At 38.4% G+C, this 22,284-nt stretch overlaps 1 protein-coding gene across 1 annotated transcript; it reads right to left on the bottom strand.

Annotated features, from left to right (window-relative positions):
- Positions 1-9,162: 9,162 nt before the first annotated feature.
- Positions 9,163-9,693, bottom strand: LOC132904123 (uncharacterized). The gene has a single exon (XM_060954045.1). It carries the CDS (start codon positions 9,691-9,693, stop codon positions 9,163-9,165), a length of 531 nt encoding a protein of 176 aa, XP_060810028.1.
- Positions 9,694-22,284: the final 12,591 nt, after the last annotated feature.

A 22,284-nucleotide genomic window follows, 5' to 3' on the forward strand; every position in this document is an offset into this window, starting at 1 on the left:
TCAGTTGTACTGCCTTTTCAATTTGTGTTGGAGAAGCGGCCGAGTACCAAAAGATTGGTGTAAGGCTGTTATCGTGCCACTTTACAAAGGAAAAGGGTCACAGCTGGACTGCAAAAATTATCGTGGTATAAGCCTGCTTAGCGTCGTCGGCAAATTGTATGCTAAGGTATTGATTAATAGAGTCAGGAATGAAACTGATGACAAAATATGGGATGCTCAAGCGGGATTTCGAAAGGGAATGGGATGTACTGATCAGGTCTTTTCCTTGCGGTGCATAGCCGAAAAGTTTTTGGCCAAGAGTCAAAAAGTCTATTGCACATTCGTAGATCTGGAAAAGGCCTATGACAGAGTTGAGAGGAATGAATTGTGGTCAGCACTGAAATCCTTATATGAGGATTCGAGTGCTTGTGTCAGGATAAACGGAGCGCACACTGAGTGGTTTAAGATTGAGAAAGGCGTTAGGCAAGGATGTGTTGCGTCACCGTGGCTGTTCAACCTATTTATGGATAGCTGTTTGACAGATTTGAAAGAGTCTAAAAGTGGATTAAGGATGAATGAGTTACTCGTCAAATGTCTGCTCTATGCCGACGATCAGGTTATACTGGCGTCATCAGCGGAGGAGTTACAGGAGATGGTAAACTGTATGCATGAAGCTTTAAAAGAGAAAGGAATGAAAGTGAACGTAAGTAAAACTAAAACACTGGTTTTTGAAATGGAGAAAGAAATGACAGCATGTAATATTTTGATTGGAGGAGAAAAAGTGGAGCAAGTGAAAGAGTTTGTATATCTAGGATCAAAGTTTACATCAGATGGCAAGTATGATAGTGATATTGAAAGGAGAGTGAACGCGGGGAACATGGTGAATGGAGCTTTGCATGCCTTTATGAGCAGTCAGAAACTATCCAAAAAGGCTCGACTGGCTGTGCACAGGGGCGTGTTGGTCCCGACATTAATGTATGGGAGTGAAAGTTGGGTATGGCAAAAGAAGCATGAAAGCAGAATAAATGCAGTGGAAATGAGAGCGTTAAGGAGTATGATGGGTGTGAAATTGAGTGACAGGATAAGGAACAGCGTGATAAGGGAATGTTGTGATGTGAAAGAAGATGTAGTTACAGGAATAGAAAAGGGTATGTTAAGATGGTTCGGTCATGTGGAGAGGATGAATGAAAGCAGGTTGACTAAGCAGATATACAAGGAGAGTGTGGAGGGAAAGGTCGGAGTGGGAAGACCTAGACGAACGTATCTTGATCAAATTAAGGACGTCCTGGTAAAGGGTCAGGTCAAAAGTACCCGAAACCGCCGAGCTTGTATGAAGAGAGTTATGAATGTGGACGAAGCGAAAGAAGTATGCAGAGATCGTGGCAAGTGGAAAGAGGTAGTCTCTGCCTACCCCTCCGGGAAAGAGGCGTGATTTTATGTATGTATGTATGTATAAAAGAGAATTCGCGGCGAGAACTGACCTCAATTCCGGAAACAGCGTTTAAAAAATGTTTTGATGATTGGATTATTCGTTGGCGTAAGTGTATCGTTTCTAAAGGAGCATATTTTGAAGGTGATAAAATAAATTTGGATGAATAACAAACAGTTTGTGTATTATTGATCTTTTCCTGCTACTTTCTTGACAGAGTAGTATATCCTTATTGCCATGTCATAACTGTTCATTTTGAATGATTTCGTTGTATGAGGCTGGAAAGCCAGTCGGTTTGGGTATCTTAGTCCAGAAGGATACAATATTTTTTTAAATAATTGTATGTTATTCTTTACAAATATGCAGATGTCCAATATATACATAGAAGTCAATGTCAATATTTTTAATTTTTTAAATAATGGTCTACAGCTATCTAATGGTTTGGCACCACATAAGGCTCTAACACATTTTTTCTGTATTAAGAAAACATCATCGATACTAACAGAATTTCCCCAAATGACTAGTCCATACCGCAGAGCCGAGCAAACATGACCGTGGTAAGCAAGGAGTGCTGTATCTTGACCACAAGTAATTCTTAACCGATATAGAGCGTAAACAAAACGATTTAATCTTTGGCTTAAGTATTCAACATGCTCTTTCCACGATAAATGTTTGTCAAGCATAATGCCCAAAAACTTTGTCGAAACACACTCCCTAATTAGGTTGCCATTGTACGCTATGGACAGGTCCTGAGGTCTACTATTCTTATTTATATATTGTAAGTAAGTTGTTTTAGATAAGTCTACATATCTCTCTCTCTAATTCTCGTCTAAGTCTCTTGTGAAAAACAATAGTTAGGTCATCAGCAAACAGTATACATGGATAAGATGTGATCGTTGGCAACTCATTTATGTAGAGAATAAACAGGAGAGGCCCGAGTACACTGCCTTGAGGTACACCTATTTTATTTGTTGCAATTGATGATCGGAAAGCTTTAAACTCTAAATCGCCATTGAAATTATTAACCTCTACATTGGGTTCTTGCATCAAGGTAATCGGCAATCAAATCATGAGCTTTACCTCTGATACCATATCGCTCAAGTTTCGCTAATAGAGTTCCATGACATACGAAATCAAAGGCGCGTGTCATGTCAAATTGTACGGAAGTTACTGGGACTCTAATATCCATATTATTAGCAATTTGCTTTACAAAGGAAAAGCAAGCAGTTGTTGTAGATCTTCCCCTCCGGAAGCCATGCTGTTCAGGTCTTATAATTTGAAATTTTTCGAGAAATGAAGTTAATCTGGCATGGATGACGTTTTCCCAAATTTTTGATAAAATAGGTATTAATGTTATAGGCCGGTAATTATTCACGTCATCCTCGTCACCTTTTTTGTGTAAGGGCTTTACGATCGAGTGTTTAAAGCTAGGTGGGAAGATGCCACTTTCTAGGGATAGATTTATCAAATATGCTATCAGTGGGGAGAGCTCTAAGGCACAGGTTTTTAAAATTTTGGTAGATATTTCGTCATACCCAACCGAACAGGTGTTGTTAAGGGATTTTATTATTTTATATATTTCGTTTTCGTCAGTGGGTGTCAAATAAATGATAGAGTCATTTCTTTTTAATAACCGAAGGTCTGCTTTTACTTTTGCGTCATATTTCTCGTGTGTTAAGTCAATAAAATGTTTGTAAAACTCGTTTGAAATTTGTTCCGGTTTTATAATATTTTTATCTTTAATTTTTACACATTTAATTACTCTTTTACTGTGATTGTGTCCTTTTTTATTGATAATATTCCATGCTGCTAGACATATATTTTTTGCTGTTTTTATAAAATTATTGTTATCGATTTTTTGGGACAAATATATACACTTTTTTAACAAATTGCTATAATTCCTATATGTCATTTTATTATGTTTGGTGTTATGTTTGTAGTATGTCATACGTAATGTTCTTTTCCTAGCACATGATTTTTTAATGCCATTCGTGAGCCATGTGAGTTTCTTAGTTTTATTCACTTTACATTTTGTTTTGTATGTTGGGAAGTTCGTTGTGGAAATTTGTAAATGTGTTCCGAACATTACCTGTATCAAAGATCTCTGACCATGGATAGTGACCTACAAAATATTTAAACTTTTCTATGTTATCCTTACTAAAATCTCTCTTTGTCTCAAACCAATAACTAATATATTCCTCTTTTCTATTAATAGGAACGGATAGTAGTTGTGCCGTATCATGGTCAGAGAGGTGTAGAGGAAGTGTTACGCCTGTTGCTTCCGAGATATTGCTCGCAAAAAGGTCAATACAAGATTTCTTTCGAGTGGCTGTATGTATGTTTAAGTTTAGGTTATAGCTGTGGACTATTTTTTTTAACTTATTTGTTAGGTTAATTGATCTTGGATCTTTTCCTATTGTGTTTATATTCCAATCCCCTGCTAAAATTATACTTCTATTGGTCTTATTCCTCAATTTATGTAATAGAGCTTCAAGTCTTTGAAAAAATATATTTATATCGGCATCTGGAATCCTGTATAAGCAAACTAGGATAATTTTGTGTGCAACAATTTCAATGCCACAGCACTCGAAAGTACGTTCGAGTGCTAACTCTTTAATATATGGTAGATCTTTTATCTCTAGTGAAGTGTCACTTAGTATGCCTACGCCTCCCCGCTTTTTCTTTCCCTTTTTGTGAACTCTACAAAAACTTGAACCAAGATTGTACCCATTTATCTGTAAGTTAGACTCGTGACCGCGTGGTATAAATGTTTCTGTTAAGCAGACTATGTCTATGGACTTTTTTGTATTATTTAATTCACAAAGAGCAATATCTAAGAACTCCTTTTTATTGGTAAAACCGCTAATGTTTTGATGTAACAATCGTAGAGTTTCGTTTTGATTATCTATAAAAAAGGCTGTCTAGTTTTTGTAGGTGGCGTATGAGCTTGTTGATGGTTTATCTTTGGGAGTTGAGAGACTGAATTTCGTGTAGGAAAGTTTTGATTTTGGGTTATGTCAGGAACAATATGATTCGCCAGGTAACAGTAAGATTTAGAAGATCCATGTGAAAGATGGCAAATTTCCCTAGCGATGGCAAAGCCCAAATCTGAAGCATAATATTTTGAACCTAATTTGCATTTCTTATAATACATGTCAACATATCTGCAGTGGGGAAAATCTTTACAGATGAGCTTTATATCATAATTAATACTAGAGTTTAAATACGCATTAGCAGGTAGACCACAGACAACAATATTTGTATTTGTGATAGCGTCAAGCCATTTAAGTAGATATTTCTTAAAAATTAAAGGATTTCTATTATTCATACCCGCAGTAACAACCAAATAATCTTGAATGGTTAGACCAGATATGTCTTCCTTACAGGTGTTGATTACGTTGATGAGATCCGCTCCATCCTTCCAGAAGCAAAATATGTCGAAGTCTGCGCCAATTAGACTACGTAGAGACTGTTGAAGTCCCCGGCCCTGTTGATCGGCGACAATATAAATTTTTTTTCTTGATGGAGAGCATAATATTTCAGCGTTTTTGTTTGTAAGGTTGGAACATTCTTGCGAAGTATTTTCTGCTGTAATATTAATTTGGTTTTCATTTACTGTCATATTCTCTTTGCACTCTTTTGTTGAGTCGGTATTTCTAGGACTTAAATTGTATTCATGTGTTGTTTTGTCTAGCTTGTTTGCCTTTTTTCGTTTAATTCGACGTGTATTATTAAATGTCAATGATTTATCGCATCCTGTATTACTGCATATTAATAGTAACTGTTGTATTTTTCGTTCTTGTGATGTCACCTTTTTTTCTAGTTCTATTTTTTCTAATATTGTATTTTCTATTTCTTTTTCTGTTGATTGTAAAGCTATTTTTAAATTATTTATTTCTTTTTTCATCTTATCTATTTCTGAATTTTGAAGAGTAATCATGTCAGGGAGGCTTAAGTTTGATTGGGATAGTGACAGTGGCGAATCTGTACTGCTGTCTGTAGCGTGGGTATCGCTTGATTTTTCCAAGAGTACTTTTTTCTTTCTTTGTGTGATAAATTCTTCTTGATGTGAGAGTGTATTGTTACTAGATGTTGTAATTATTTCTTTCTTTTGATCGATTTTCTGTGATATATCTGTCAAAGAAAAGCTGTTTGTGGACTCAATTTCAGGATCAGTAATCGTCTTATGACCTGAGATTGAAGCCTTTGGCGTCGATGAGCGGACAGGTCTTTTTTCAGTTATACATTTCAGACAGGTCCAATCATTCTACTTGTTCATAATGCGGAAAAATTGATAGGATATACTTTGGCAGTCCAGGTGATAGTGATTTTTACACTGTTTACGTTTTAGATAGTCTTTTCCAGTGATACTCTTTTTACATACATACATACATACATATGGTCACGTCTATATCCCTTGCGGGGTAGACAGAGCCAACAGTCTTGAAAAGACTGAATGGCCACGTTCAGCTATTTGGCTTAATGATAGAACCGAGATTCAAATAGTGACAGGTTGCTAGCCCATCGCCTAAAAGAGGAATCCTAAGTTTATAAGCCTATCCCTTAGTCGCCTTTTACGACATCCATGGGAAAGAGATGGAGTGGTCCTATTCTTTTTTGTAATAGTGCCGGGAACCACACGGCACTCTTTTTACATTTGAAACATATCTGTGGTAGTGATGCCATTTTTCTGTTATTGTTCATGTTTTTAATTTTTGGAGTCCTCTAGTGGTAAGTTTTATTACTATTTCGTGGAAATCGATGATGCTTTTGTTGGTGTTTATGTTGATGCCAATCTCGCCTAGATGTCGCTAGTAGAAAAGTTTTGGTTGTTCCACTAGAGATGGCGTTAAAGTTCGTGTTAGAGAGAAGGTGTACTTATTGTTCACTCGATAAGGTTGAAGTTTGCATTGTCAAGATTATTGTTTACAAATTTCAAAGTTCATTAACCGTCACTTAAAATTGATTTTCACTTTTTGGTCACTGAATATGTATAGATAGTAATTGTTTCCACTTACTTAATTAATTCTTGTCCTTGTTTATAAGATTTTTATAGTTTCTAAAGGTTTATTCATCTGTAGTCCGGGTATTTGTTCAAGTGGCTCGCCAAGTGGTTCGCCATACACCAACTCAGCCGATGAGCTTTGGAGGTCTTCCTTAAAGGCGCTCCTGATGCCAAGGAGAACAAATGGTAGGGTCTCCGTCCAGTTGAGACTTGCGTGACATGTGATGGCTGCCTTCAGCTGCTGGTGGAAGCGTTCAATCAAGCCGTTGCATTGTGGGTGGTATGCCGTGGTCTTCCGATGATCAAAACCAATGGATTTCGACAGCTGCTGAAATAGCGCTGACAGGAACTGTCGTCCGCGGTCGGTAACGATCTCAGTGGGACAGCCGTATCGGGATACCCAACAAGCTACAAAAGCTTTGGCCACTGTTTTGGCGGTGATATCGGTAAGCGGCACAGCTTCAAGCCATCGCGTAAAGCGATCGACGAGTGTGAGACAATACCGATATTCACCGTCAGGGGGTAGTGGGCCGACGAGGTCCAACTGGACATGTTTGAATCGCGCTGAAGGTAAATCATGCGTACCTATAGGTGACGCGACGTGTCTGTTTACCTTCGAGCGCTGGCATACCAAACATGCCTTTGTCCACTCTCGGCAGTTTTTCCGCATCAGTGGCCAGACAAATCGTTGTGCAACGAGCTTGGCTGTGGCATTGGCACCGGGATGAGAAAGCGAATGAAGGCAGTCGAAAACTTGTCGACGCAGTGCCTTGGGAACAAAGGGCCTGGGGGCCGGTGTACTGACGTCGCAGTACAGTTCAGTACGACTCCCAGGTACGTTCATTTTCTGGAGGCGTAAAGACGTTATGCCTTGAAGGTGTTCTGATAGCTCGGGGTCTGTGGCTTGGAGTTTGGCCATGACTTCGAGATCTACGGGTATATGCAGTTCACAAATGCGGGAAAGCGTGTCGGCAATCGTTGTCCTTGCCAGAGATGTGACGCACATCCGTTGTGAACTGCGAAATGAAATCGAGATGTCTATACTGACGTGGCGAACAGTTACTTTTCCGCTCGTGGAAAGCGAAACATAAAGGCTTATTTATTTATTTTTATTTATTTAAACTTTATGCACGAAAATGTACAACAGGTGGACCTAATGCCACAAGGCATTCTCTGCCAGTCGAACCTTTGGACCAAACTGAGATGGACGTACGGGTGGTGCAATGAGTGTAAAAAAAATATATAATAATAATAAGAAAAATATGAATAATAGAATACCTTATACACCCACATATAATATAGTTTACATATATAAGTTTGAAGATAAATATATACAGTACCTATATAAAATAAACATACATATACTACATAAGTTGGATGATTGTGTAGAGTTTAAAAATAAAACTACTGGTCAAAAAGATGTTTATGGACTTGCTCCCTGAATGCAAATCTATTAGGCGCTTTCCGAATAGATTCAGGAAGGGAATTCCACAGTCGGATGGCTTGTACTTGGAATGAATTCGACATGAATCCAAGGCGATGGGCAGGAGTGGCCAGAAGAAGGTTATCAGAAGAGCGAAGGGATCGAGCGTGGGTAACGCTTAAAAGTGGGAACTTCGATTTAAGATAATCTGGAGCGAAAGGATCGTTGAGAATAGTATACAGTATGGATAGGATTCTAGTGGGCGTGTTGGTCCCGACATTAATGTATGGATGTGAAAGTTGGGTATGGCAAAAGAAGCACGAAAGCAGAATAAATGCAGTGGAAATGAGAGCGTTAAGGAGTATGTTGGGTGTGAAATTGAGTGACCGGATAAGGAACAGCGTGATAAGGGAATGTTGTGATGTGAAAGAAGATGTAGTTACAGGAATAGAAAAGGGTATGTTGAGATGGTTCGGTCATGTGGAGAGGATGAATGAAAACAGGTTGACTAAGCAGATATACATGAAGAGTGTGGAGGGAAAGGTCGGAGTGGGAAGACCTAGACGAACATATCTTGATCAAATTAAGGACGTCCTGGTAAAGGGTCAGGTCAAAAGTACCCGAAACCGCCGAGCTTGCATGAAGAGAGTTATGAATGTGGATGAAGCAAAGGAAGTATGCAGGGATCGTGGCAAGTGGAAAGAGGTAGTCTCTGCCTACCCCTCCGGGAAAGAGGCGTGATTTTATGTATGTATGTATGTATGTACACCGTGGTTTTGCGGGTGGCTACTCTAGTAACAGTGCTGACATTGGTTAGGCTATCGATTAACTTTTGGTTCCTGATATCAACGGTAAGTTGGTAAAATGATAAAAAATCTACGCCAATGATAGGTTTTGTAACGTCAGCAACCACAAAGCGCCATGGAAAATTCCGGCGTAAACCTAAATTTAAGTTTAGTTGTATATAGCCATAAGTGTCGATAGCCGAACCATTGGCAGCACTCAATTGATAGTCGGACTTCGCACGGGTACGGTGCTCTCTAAGTGCAAAAATAGGGTACACACATATATCACTACCAGTGTCTATTAAATAGTCTATGTTGCTCGAGCGATCCTTAACGAAAAGGCGACCGGTGTAAATCTGGCAGTCGTCCGTCGCCATCACTGACTGCCGGGAAGGTTTCCCGATTCGAAACGGAAGTCGCACGGTTTCACACAGTATTTCGCGTTAGATCCGTGTTTATGATGATACCAACAGACTGGAAAGCGCCGATAGTTGGATTGGGACCTCTGAGTACGCGATGACGATCCGCTGCGTGTACTGGATCAATGGCCTCGCTCCCGTTGACGCGGCTGTCGGCTCATTTGCATCTGGAGCGCGCTGACCTGCTTTGTCAACTGCGCCACCTGCTGTGTTAGGAGATCGATTGATGATGACGGTGCTGACGAAGACGTGGCGGCTACTTGCTGTGTCGGAGTCGCTATGTCGTGCACACGATCGGCTAGTTCCGCGAGAGCGTCCAGCGACAGCGAGGGTTGCGAGGCGATGATCGGCTGCAATCCCGTGGGTAACCTGCTAGTCCAGATCGTCTTCAAAAAGTCGTCAGGTATGGCTGGTCCAGCGAGATGTTGCAGGTGCCGGAGAAATTGCGACGGCTTGCGTGTGCCAAGCTGCTCGTGCATCAGTAGCTGCTTCACCTTATTTTCGCGCGACACAGACAAACGCTTAATCAGCTCGGACTTCAGGCGCGCGTAGTCAGCTGGACCGGTGAGAATATCCTCTACTTCGGCTGCGTACTGTCTATCCAGCGTTGCAAGGACGTGGTAGAATTTAGTTTGGTCGTCAGTTATCCTCATAATAGCAAACTGTCCTTCCACTCCCTACAGTCTTTTGGGAAAAAGGTTTTAGCCAGTAGACCCGACGACTCCTCCCCGCTAAGGATCCTCCCATTTTGCACGAGAGGTGTGTCCTCCTCCCTGCTTGCGGTGCGGCCAATCACCCTGGATATCCCCTCCCACATCGTCTCGCGGTCCTGCTTCTCGCAGAACCACTTCCAACTGGCGGTTCGAGCCTGCTCCGACGCCAGGCGGTACTCTACTTTGGCTTTTAGATACTGTTCGACCACCCATGCACGGCGGGTCGGCCCAGCGCTCGCCACCTTGTAATAACAAGTAGATCCTCATCCTTTTTATAGATTTAAGATTGTTTAATTTTTATATTGTATGACAGAGTTGAAAGGAATGAGTGTCTTAAACCACTCAGTGTGCGAGCGCACACTGAGTGGCTGAAGATTGAGAAAGGTTTATACTGACACAAGCACTCGAATCCTCATATAAGGATTTCAGTGCTCGTATTAAGAGACTGCTCACCCCATGCATAGAAAGTACATACATACATACATACATATGGTCACGTCTGTATCTCTTGCGGGGTAGACAGGGCCAACAGGCTTGAAAAGACTGAATGGCCACGTTCAGCTTTTGGCTTAATGATAGAATTGAGATTCAAATAATGATAGGTTGCTAGCCCATCGCCTTAAAAAAGAATCCCAAGTTTGTAAGCCTATCCATTAGTCGCCTTTTACGACATCCATGGGAAAGAGATGGAGTGGTCTTTTTTTTTGTATTGGTGCCGGGAACCACACGGCATAGAAAGTGCTGACCACAATTCATTCCACTCAACTCTGTCTTACAATAAAAAAATTAAACAATCTCAAATTTATAAAAAGGATGAGGATCTACATGTTATTACAAGACAAACTATCGTGGCACTTTGAGTTACAAAGGCAACCATTTTTCTTGCAGAGACACCTTTTTGACCTTGGTCGGAACAGTTTTAACTGGCTCTCTTCGGAAAAACGCGTGTTGTCTAGTAAGAACTAGTTTTAACTGATATTTAATTTTGAGCATTAGTTAATTCTAGTTTTAACAAAGGCATTTAGTAAAAACTAGTTCTAACTAGGGAAAACGCGTTCTAAGTAAAAACTAGTTTTAACTGTAACATATATACGAGTATGTATATAGCAGATAACATGTAGAGATTATTTACTCTCTCATGACTGAGTCAGAAACATCTGGACCACGTGCGACTTAAAACTGGCGCGGCCGGCTCAGAGAAACTTGAACGGAATCGGGAAGTGCATTCCAAAGTCTAACAGCTGTAGCAGCGAAAGAATTCGAATAAAAACCTGTACGGTATGTTAGAGATTTGTGAACGCAATCAAATTATATAGTCTGTGGTAGCTCCCCCCCCCCCCTTTTTTTTTTTTGCTCTCGCTCTCTGGTATACATACGTCGATCTCTGTGAACACTGTTTTTGTGCGCTAATTTATTGTAATAAAGTAATTTACATATCTATAACATCCAGTTTTTATTTTCTTGCTCTAAAATCATCATGGTAGCAGAGCGTAGTTACCAAGTAAGAAAATAAAGTTATTAGTTTGTTCCCTGAAAGTATTTTGTGCTGTCAGCCATTTTGAGGTTAGAAGTTTGCCGCGTGAAAAATACCGGCTACAGCAATCTTTTGTTGAAAGTACACTGCAAAAATGTCGAATGCCGGACACAATCCTTTCCACATCGATAGACTTGTCGGAAGAGACAATTATGCTAGTTGGAAATTCGCTGTACAGGCATATTTCGAGCTGGAAGAATTGTGGTGCTGCGTCACTGGAACAAACTCAGATACAAAGAAGGAAACAAAAGCTAAGTCAAAGCTAATCTTGTTATTAGATCCAATCAACTATGTGCATGTACAGAACGCAATTACATGTAAAGATGTCTGGGAAAATTTGGAGAAAGCTTTTGACAGTTGTACAGGAGGGTAGCTTTGCTGAGAGACCTCATAAAAACTACTTTGGATTCTTCAAGAAATGTTGATGATTACGTTAACAAGATAATGTCGAGTACACACAAGCTTAGAAATATTAAGTTCAATATTGATGATGAATGGCTCGGAACGCTGATGTTGGCAGGCTTACCTGAGACGTATAAGCCTATGATTATGGGATTGGAGAGCTCCGGAATCAAGATCAGCGCAGACGCCATTAAAACAAAACTCCTGCAGGAAGTACAATGCTCAGAGAGCTCAGCGTTCTTCACAAGGAAAAAGGGTGTGAGCCATGTTAACAATATATCGAAGTTCAACAAAGGGCCCAGATGTTATAAGTGCAATAAACATGGCCATATTGCAAAGAATTGCTATAGCAATGTGAATAAGAAGAATTTGAAAAGTAAAAATAAAGAAGAAAGCAAGGAAATAGGTTTTATTGCAGCATTTTCAGCTTCTTCACAGTCCATGCATCCTGATTTATGGTATGTGGACTCAGGTGCTTCGATGCACATGACAAATAATTGTCAATCTATGTATGACGTCCAGGTCCACCGATACCATCAATAACAGTTGCCAGTAACCGTTACCTGTTAAAAGTATGGGAAAGGTAAATTTATTGATGCAAGGTGATGAAGGGAGTAAAATTCAGGTAAGGCAAGTGCAATACATACCTAAACTTGCAGCTAATTTGTTGTCTGTCAGTGCCTTGGTGAAAAATGGTTGTAAAGTAATTTTTAGAGACAAAGGCTGTGATATCTATGATCATAATAATAAACTCTTGTGTTCAGCAACATTAGTGAATAATTTATACCAATTAGACACACACCGAGAAGTATATTGCAACCTTACATGTTCTAATAACCTAAATGATGTTGTTTTGTGGCACAGAAGGATGGGCCACCTGAATTTTACAGATGTTAACAAGTTACCAGAGTGTGCAGAGGGTGTCAATCCTTTCCCTGACAAAAGTAGAAGCTCGATCACCTGCACCACCTGTATCATGGGAAAACAATCCAGACTGCCCTTCAACAATAAAGGTACGAGAGCATCGGAGCCCCTACAGCTTGTCCACAGCGATCTCTGTGGACCCATGGAACAAGTATCACTCGGAGGTATGAAATATTTTGCTACTTTCATAGATGATTACACTATAAAAGTGTATGTATATTTATTGAAAAACAAATCGAATGTGCTTGATGTTTTTAAAGATTTTAAGAGCAAGATAGAGAATGAACTTGACAGAAAGATTAAATCTATTCGTTCAGATAATGGTAAAGAATATGTCAGTACTGATTTTGAAGGTTTCTTGCGCAAACATGGTATCGAACATCAGACTAGCACTCCGTATACTCCGCAGCAAAATGGACTAGCTGAGCGCATGAACCGCTCACTAGTGGAAAGAGCAAAGAGCAAAGTGTATGTTGTTTGATGCCAATTTGTCAAAACAATATTGGGCTGAGGCGATAGCAACAGCAGCCTATGTGATTAACCGATCTCCAACAAAATCACTTGATGGTAAAACCCCAATAGAATTATGGAGTAGCAGGAAACCAAACTTGTCTAATTTGAGAATTTTTGGCTCTGAAGTTATGGTACAAATACCTAAAGAACGACGTCAGAAATGGGATGCTAAGTCTAGAAAATTAATATTTGTTGGATATTGCGAATTCACCAAAGGATACCGCGTACTTGATCCTAGCACAAATAAAATAATTAAAAGTAGAGATGTGGTGTTCCTAGAAAGTATTGAAGGAAATAATAATAACATTTACCTACCTTGTGCGTCTAACAGTAGTCCAACAGCAGTACAGCTACCTGAGGAGACCTGCAAAGAGGAGATAGAAGAAAACCTACCTGAGTCTTCTGATGATGAGTACCAGTCTGGCGACAATGATGATTCAACCTATTTACCAGAAGAATCGATTGAGTTGGAGACACCGATACGTAATATAAATCTGCGCCCACGGCGAAATGTCGAATACAGAGAAGAAGACGAGCCTGATGTGAGTTATTTTTGTCCTATATTTAATCTAAATGATCCAAAGACATTAGAGGAGGCTCTTTCATCTTCGCATGCTGATCAGTAGAAGAAAGCCATGCAGGAAGAATATGATTCTTTACTCCAAAATAAAACCTGGTCATTGGTTGACTTACCATCAGATAAAAGGGCATTGCCCTGCAAATGGGTATTTAAAACCAAAACTAATGAGAAAGGAGAGGTCATACGCTTTAAGGCAAGATTGGTCATCAAGGAGTATGCTCAGAAGAAAGGTAGTGATTATGAAGAGGTATATGCACCAGTGGTAAGATATACATCTATACGGTACTTGATAGCCCTAGCTGCAAAGTATGTATGATCTGGAAATGTCACAGATGGTTGCTGTAAGTGCATTTCTACAGGGTGATATAGACACTGAGATTTATATGTCACAACCCGATAACTACAGGAAAAATAACCAGGTATGCTTCCTTCATAAATCAATTTACGGACTTAAGCAGGCTAGCAGACAATGGAATATTAAGTTGAATTCTGCACTACTTAATATTGGATTAACTAGATCAAAGATTGATCCTTGTCTGAATCATTCAACAATGATATTCATTGCAGTCTGGGTAGATGATTTCTTAATATTCACCAGTTCTACTATAACTAGAAAAGAAATTGAAGAAAAATTGAAAGCAGAATTTAGTATGAAAGACTTGGGAGACGTGAAGCAGTGTATAAGTATAAGCAGGAATCGAAAAACAGGTGTGATATTGTTAGATCAAGAGAAATACATTAACATGATGTTGAAACGTTTTGGCATGTCTGAATGCAAACCAGTCCGTACTCCTATTGAAGTAAATGAAAAATTTGAAAAGAATTCTGAAGACACGGATATTGATATTCCATTCAGAGAGGCGGTAGGATGTCTAATATACCTTGCACATGTTTCCAGGCCTGATATTACCTTTGCTGTGAGTAAACTGAATCAATTCTGCAACAATCCAGGACATCAACACTGGCTTGGAGTGAAGCGAGTTATGCGATATCTCCAGGGCACAAAGGACCTAAAGATGTGCTATAAAAGGGAAGAGTCTCATAGCATAATAGGATACTGCGATGCTGACTGGGCTAGCGACTCACTGGATAGAAGATCATGCACGGGTTATACTTTTCTGTTTCAGAATGCATGAATGCATCTATATCATGGAATTCAAGTAAACTAGCTCTTTCTACTGCCGAGGCTGAGTATATGGCAATGGCGTCGGCTACCCAGGAAGCTTTGTGGCTACAGCAGCTACAAGCAGAGCTTGGCCAAGGCGACGATGGTGCGCTTCTTATATACTAAATTTTTGTTTGTTAACAGTTGTAATATGGTAGCTGATAACTTAACTAAAGGAACCACTTTTGAGAAACATTTGTATTGTATAACTAAAATGGGATTGCGTTCTGTAGGGAGTGTTAGAGATTTGTGAACGCAATCAAATTATATATTCTGTGGTAGCTCCCTCCCCCCCCCCCCCCTTTTTTTTTGCTCTCGCTCTCTGGTATACATACGTCGATCTCTGTGAACACTGTTTTTGTGCGCTAATTAATTGTAATAAAGTAATTTACATATCTAAAACATCCAGTTTTTATTTTCTTGCTCGAACGATTGGATTGCTTCGAACTTGGAACGTAGGATTCTTTCATGAGTGGGACTTAAAAGTTGAAATTCGGATCTAAGATAATCTGGAGCTAGGGTATTATTAAGTATATATTATAAAGTTGGCAAAGAATATGAAGATTCCTACGTTGTCGGATGGACAGCCACTTAAGCTGAGAACGGAATTCAGAGACATGGTCATACTTACAAAGACAGAAAATAAATCTGATACAATTATTGAGAAGACGTTCAAGCTTATTAAGTTGTTCTTCAGTTAGATTTAGACAACACACATCAGCATAATCAATAATGGGTATAACAATCTATTTTATTCTATAAAACTGACTTTGCCTTAATCTTAGTGGTGTGAATCCTGTAAGAAGCGTAGATAAGGTCATGTCGAGAAAATGCTGGAGCAGGATGCTGACCATGAAGCATGATATTATCGAGTGATGAGGTCAATATGTGGTCAAGCCAGGTGTCAGGGGAGTCCTTATTGACGTGAGTGGCATTAAAAGGAAGAACCGAAAGATTGAAGGAGTCAACAATATCACGAAGTTTACAAGAAGAAGAGGTGTCGAGTAAGAGGTTAGTATTGATATCACCGAATACAAGGAATTGAGAGTATACAGAAGCAACAGGATCAAGTACTGTCTCAAGAGAAGAAAAATAGTTTATTCCTGGTGGACAATACATAACCCCCAATACAATTTTCTGGTGGCTCACTTCAACTTCTATAAAGATGTATTCGGCTGATGCCGAGTAAGAAGAGGGAGATTGGAACAAAATTTTATACGAAAGATTGCTGCGTAAATATATGGCTACACCTCCACCAACTTTATCAGTGCGGTCATTTATTAAATATTCATAAAATATTTAGATAACCAGCAAAGATGTCTCAGCGTGTTTCTCGATCTCTCGAAAGCATTCGACACCGTTTCTATCCCACTTCTCTTAACAAAACTGGAATGCATTGGAATACGTGGCCTCCCTCTCTCCATATTTCGTGATTACCTTGTAAATCGTACACAATGTGTCAAAATAGACGATATTGTAAGTGATCAACAGGAACTAGTTTTCGGCGTACCGTAGGGCTCAATTCTCGGTCCCACCCTCTTTTTAGTATATAATAACGACCTTTGTAAACTAAGCATACCTAATTGTCAAATATACACGTATGCAGATGACACAGCACTTGTTATAAACGGTCGGGATTGGAGTGAAGCCTTTTCAAATGCAGAATTAGCTCTGTCCACAGTTATGTCCTGGCTTGATTCAAATTTATTAACTCTAAACTTAGCCAAAAGCAACTATATAACCTTTGCTATAAATGCTTCTACCCTACCTTTAGATAATGAATTCTCACTTAAAGCTAATAAATGCCGAGCATTCAATAATAACTCCCTGTGCACATGCACAGTCATATCAAGGACCACAACCGCTAAATATCTTGGAATATTTGTAGATCAATATCTTAAGTGGGACCAACATATTGCTTTTTTGAAAAACAAAGTAAGGAAACTCATTTATGTTTTCCGAAATTTAAACTCTGTTGCCGATTTAAGTACCCTTAAGGTCGTATACTTTGCGCTATGCCAATCCATTTTACGTACTGTATCGCAGTATGGGGTGGAGCTGTAAAAACAACGCTGCTACCGCTTGAGCGAGCGCAAAGAGCGGTCCTTAAGGTTATGATCAAAAAGCCTTTTCGGTTCCCTACTCAACAACTATTTTCAGAGATATCAATCATGACAGTCAGGCAACTATTTATCTCCATGTTGCTGCTTCGTAAGCACTCACAGTTGGTGTATGATCCGACACTACATACCCGAAAGCGTAGATGGGACCTAGTATGTTCTACACCACCACATAGGACTGTTTTTGCTGCACGGCATTTTGAAGTAATTAGCTGTATTATGTATAATAAGGCCAATAAAATATTAAAAATATACCCTTGCACAAAACGTGTTGTCAAATTCAAAATTAAAGAGTGGCTTTTGACATTAAATTACTCTGACACGGAAAATCTATTGCCTAAATAATATCAATAATTAATAAAATTTATTTAATATACTTAGTCCACGTATCTTTTCTTATTAATATATACGATGTTCACATCGTTGTACATAAATTGTTACCACAAGGCGGTCTAGAGTTATTGCAATAGTTTTAAGTTTATCTTCAATTATACATATTAATAAAACTCTATCCTTAGTTAACTATTGTGTTAACTCAAAATAATTCCCAGAATACAGATTCGTCTAGTTTGGGAATTATTAAATCAGTGTACATTTTACTTCAACTTAAATAAACAAACATCATTACATCCTACCGGATCTTCCGTGATGCCTTCTACCAATCAAGATACAGGTTTATTCTTAGTTTGATGGTGGATGGCTGAGCGTTGGACCAGATTAGAAAATGTTTGTTTGTTTGTTTGTTTGTAAACTCTTTATTGCACATAAAAATAAATAAAACAAATTGCAAAACAGTTATTGGACTTAGAAGAATATGTACAATGGCGGACTTATCCCCAATGGGATTTCTTCCAGTCAACCAAAATATAAAGGAAAATCCATAATTAAAAGGCAGCGCACATAAAAAGCATTGAGATGCAGTAAAATAAACAATAAATTTCTACATATCTAATTAAAGATAAACATACATAAATAATATATATATATATATATATATATATATAAACTTACATATTTATAAGTACACTCAATTGTTAGATGCATCAGAACACAGTCTTTTGATAAGTGATTTAAAAGAACTAAGGTTCAGAGCAGATCTCGTATCTTGTGGGAGGTTATTCCAAAGCTGAGCAGAACGAACACTAAAAGACAAGCCATAAGTCCGAGAAGAATAAGGAGGAATAAGTAGTTTAAGATTATTATGAGATCGCATGCGACTATCCGTCACACGGAACGAGAAATTTTTATGAAGATAGTGAGGAAACGAAGGATTAAAAAGGATATTAAACAAGAGAGATAGTGTGTGAACATTACGTCTAAGGCGAATGGGGAGCCAATTCAATTGGCGACGAAACTCAGAAACATGATCGAATTTGCGAAGACCGAAAACAAAGCGAATGCCCTGGTTCTGTAAACGCTCTAATTTGTCAAGCAACTCTTCAGTAACGTTAAGACAAGCCACATCGGAATAATCAAGAAGAGGAAAGAGAAGTGATTGTACAAGTAAAATTTTAGTGGCGGTGGGTAGAAATTTTTGCATTCGGCGAAGTGAATGTAACGATACATACATCTTACGGCTGATTTCATTGATATAGGGGCTCCACGAAAGAGTTTGGTCCATGATGATACCCAGATTAGTCACTTTGGAAGATAAAGGAATAATATTGTTATCCAGAACCAAACTAGGAACCAACATATTTGCAAATCTTGAAATATAATGTGGGCTACCTATAACAATAGCCTGAGACTTGGCAGCGTTAACTAAAAGACCAAAACGGCCTGACCAATCTGCAATTCTCTCCAAATCCAAATTTATGGTACTAAAAGCATCGTGAATATTATCCAAACTGGAAGACGCATAGATCTGCAAGTCATCGGCATAAAGATGAAAATTAGAGGAAAGAGACGCAGTAATACCATCAATGAAAATTGAGAACAGAACCGGAGATAGAATGCCACCCTGCGGAACACCAGCCACTAGATCACACCAATTTGAAAAGCAATCATTCAGTTTTACACGTTGTCGACGTCCAGTTAGATAAGATGAAAACCAACAGAGGGAATTTAAGGAAAAATTTAAAGAACGTAGTATTTCAATTAAGACATCAAAATCAACTGTATTAAAAGCACTAGTAAAATCCAAAAGAACGAGTACGGTAAGCTTTTTATTATCAATATTGAAACGTATGTCGTCTGTTATTTTCACTAGAGCTGTCGTAGTACTATGGCCACATTTAAAACCCGATTGAAAGGAACTTAACATATTGTAACGTGATAAGTGGGCACTTAACTGTTGATGGACGTGATATTCTAAGATTTTAGAAAGTATTGAGAGAACAGAAATAGGGCGTAAGTGAGATGGACAAGAAGGAGGGTTTTTTTTAGGAAGAGGAATTATGTGAGCAAGTTTCCAAGCAGCCGGGTAGACACCCGTTGAGATAGAGCAGTTTATAATATCTGTAATAAAAGGGGCAATCATTTCCGCAATTGGTTTAACCATATCAAGAGATATACCGTCATCCCCAACCGCCCTAGACTTTATGGACTTGATTAATCTTATAACGTCATCAGCGGTAATTTCGTTTATACAAAAAGAGGGGAAATCAAAAGCAGGACGAACAGCTAGACTAGCAAGCGTAGCCTGCTTAGTGACTGATGGAAAATTCCGAGGGGAAGAACAAAAGTGCCTATTCAAATCATTGACGTCCATAACAAAATTCTCGTCAGGCCCACGCTTGCCGAAACCTAGACCCTTCAAAAACTTCCATAGCTTGCCAGGTGGACAGTTTTCCACATTTGAGTGAATGTAATTACGCTTAGCCTCCCTACACTTTTTATTGCAATGGTTGCGGAGACATAAATAAGCAGAATGGCTTTCTTCAGACGGGCATTGACGTAATCGTAACTTGGCTCTGTCTCTTCTGGCCATGCACTTTCTGATTTCAGGTGTGAGCCAAGGAGCTGGGTTATATTTAATACGAACAGGATGAACAGGAGCATGTTTATCAAACAGGGATAACAAAATTTCATAGAATTTAGAGACTTTTGAATTGACATCTGGGGCAATCAAAACAGCGTTCCAGTTCGCATTATTAAAATCAGTTAAAAATGAGTGTTCAAATGTATTAACACCTTTTATATGAACGATGTATGTACATAATATGTTGCTGAAAAGAGTCAATAAAACCAATTTCTTATCAGTATATAGCCAGGTAATGCAACCAAAAATGAATCAAGGCAAGGCTTCAGCCAAGACTCTGAAACCAGAATTGCTTGGAGATGTTCAACCGTTCCAAGTTCTAGGAGGTCAGTGTAGTGGGCTGCTACGCTTTGAGCATTGATGTGGCAAACATTAAAATATTTTCTAACGGGCATCAAGTCTTTACGCACTAAATCACCAAGTGAGACGGCATCATGAAAAGAATCTTCCCCAGCCGACTCAAAAGAGTCATCCATTAATAAATGATATTAGTTATATACTACTTAAAATATAATAAGATATACCTACTTAATATATTAAAACAGAATACAAGTCTTAAATAAGTGCACTACCACCAAATCTGCAATGGCCTGCCGGCTTACAACGTAAGTAGTCAACCAACTCAATTCACGAACTTAACAATATTATAAAAAATAACAAAGTAAATTGTCACTGTAAAAAACTTAGGTTTGAACAAAAGTTAAGTGTCTTAGTATACAGTATACAGAAAAAAAATAATAATAATAAGAAATTAAATTTAGACAGGAACGTACCGAGAAAATTGCATTAGACGGAACGCACCGTTTGAAAGCAAACTAAAAACAAAACGAATTGTCACTGTCAATGCCACAAATTATTTGGCAGTTGTTCTGTCACTTACTGATGTGCGTGTGCTCTGAGGGCCACTCTCTCGAATTTCTTTGAAAACATGTTCAGGATTTAGTGAAGATTCCCAAAGAATTGTGAAAGTTGGAACCAGATTTTGTGAAAATCAAATAAGGGAATTATGGGCTTTAAAGTTGGACCCTCAATCCGCACATAGAGGATTGAGGGTCCACTTGTACCGGATAAACTAAGGGCACTAAAGAAAAAGTCTTTACGCCAAAATGTAAGATAATGCCAAGCAAAAATTGCGGACACAAGAAATTACAAGAAAAACATTGTATTATTTTCCATACCTGCGTTCAAAATGGACCCTCACGTGGAAAGATTATTACGCTTATAATAACAAAACCATTAACTTTTGGCTACTCTTTGAAACCCTATATTATAGTATATAAATTGTGACATTTTGTGAAAGAAATAACAGATCACGATATCATGTTGGTTAAAAATTATCACCTAGTTAAAATTCGGACCCTCAGTCGTCCACTTTTTGGTTTTCGTTTTGTTTCGCTTAACGTATGATAGCTAACAAAAACACAAAATTGTCTCCTTTTGTGGAAAAAAATGTGCTACAAATACAGTACCATTGGTTAATAAAAACATCTTTTATTGTATAAGAAAATCAATTTTAATTTAGTATGAAAATAATGAAATAGGGTGACAACATTTTGCATAACTTACTAAAAATTATTACTAAAAATAGCTTTTTCAGAATGTTTTTTTTTAAATGTCTAAAATTTGTAATGGAAGCAGCGTTGGACTTCATTTACCCTTTTAAATTGCAGCATAGATTAATAAATGTAGAGTTATCGGTATTAATAAACTTGGTTCGATTTTTCTCTTATTATCATCATAACATTGGAAATTACTATTTATTAAAACATGACATTTGTAATGACCAATACTATCTGAAAAGGGTGGAGGAACAAATTCAATAGCTCCGATGAGTTCATATACCTTTGATTTTATTCTTATTGTATATGGAATATTCAATAAGCAATGCTCACCGGTACCGTTTAAGTCAACTGTAATTATAACGTGTAATTCGTAATTTACAGATACGTTAGAGCCACAATGAAGACATAACTTAGATGATTCGTCAAAACAAATCGCGTCCTCCAAAGACTCAATCCCAAAAACGGATAACATATCCAAATTGAGTGGTAAGAAAGCAAATTGTCTTTCAATTGAAATCGATGTACAAAACTCGTTAACACATCGTTTTGAAAATAAGGCACTATAAAAATGATTCAAAAGAACAGTTTCATGAAAACTTGCCACATTACTTTGGCAATCAACAATAACGACGTCGTTATTTAATTTTAGTAAAGATTCTTTAAAGTAATGTTTGAGTGCTAAATCTGCTCGGATTTTGTATGGATCGTAACTTATTGTTGTACCTGCCAAACATTTAATGTACATTGAGAT

This window comes from Amyelois transitella, chromosome W (assembly GCF_032362555.1).
Source record: "Amyelois transitella isolate CPQ chromosome W, ilAmyTran1.1, whole genome shotgun sequence".
In the NCBI taxonomy this organism is placed as follows: domain Eukaryota; kingdom Metazoa; phylum Arthropoda; class Insecta; order Lepidoptera; family Pyralidae; genus Amyelois; species Amyelois transitella.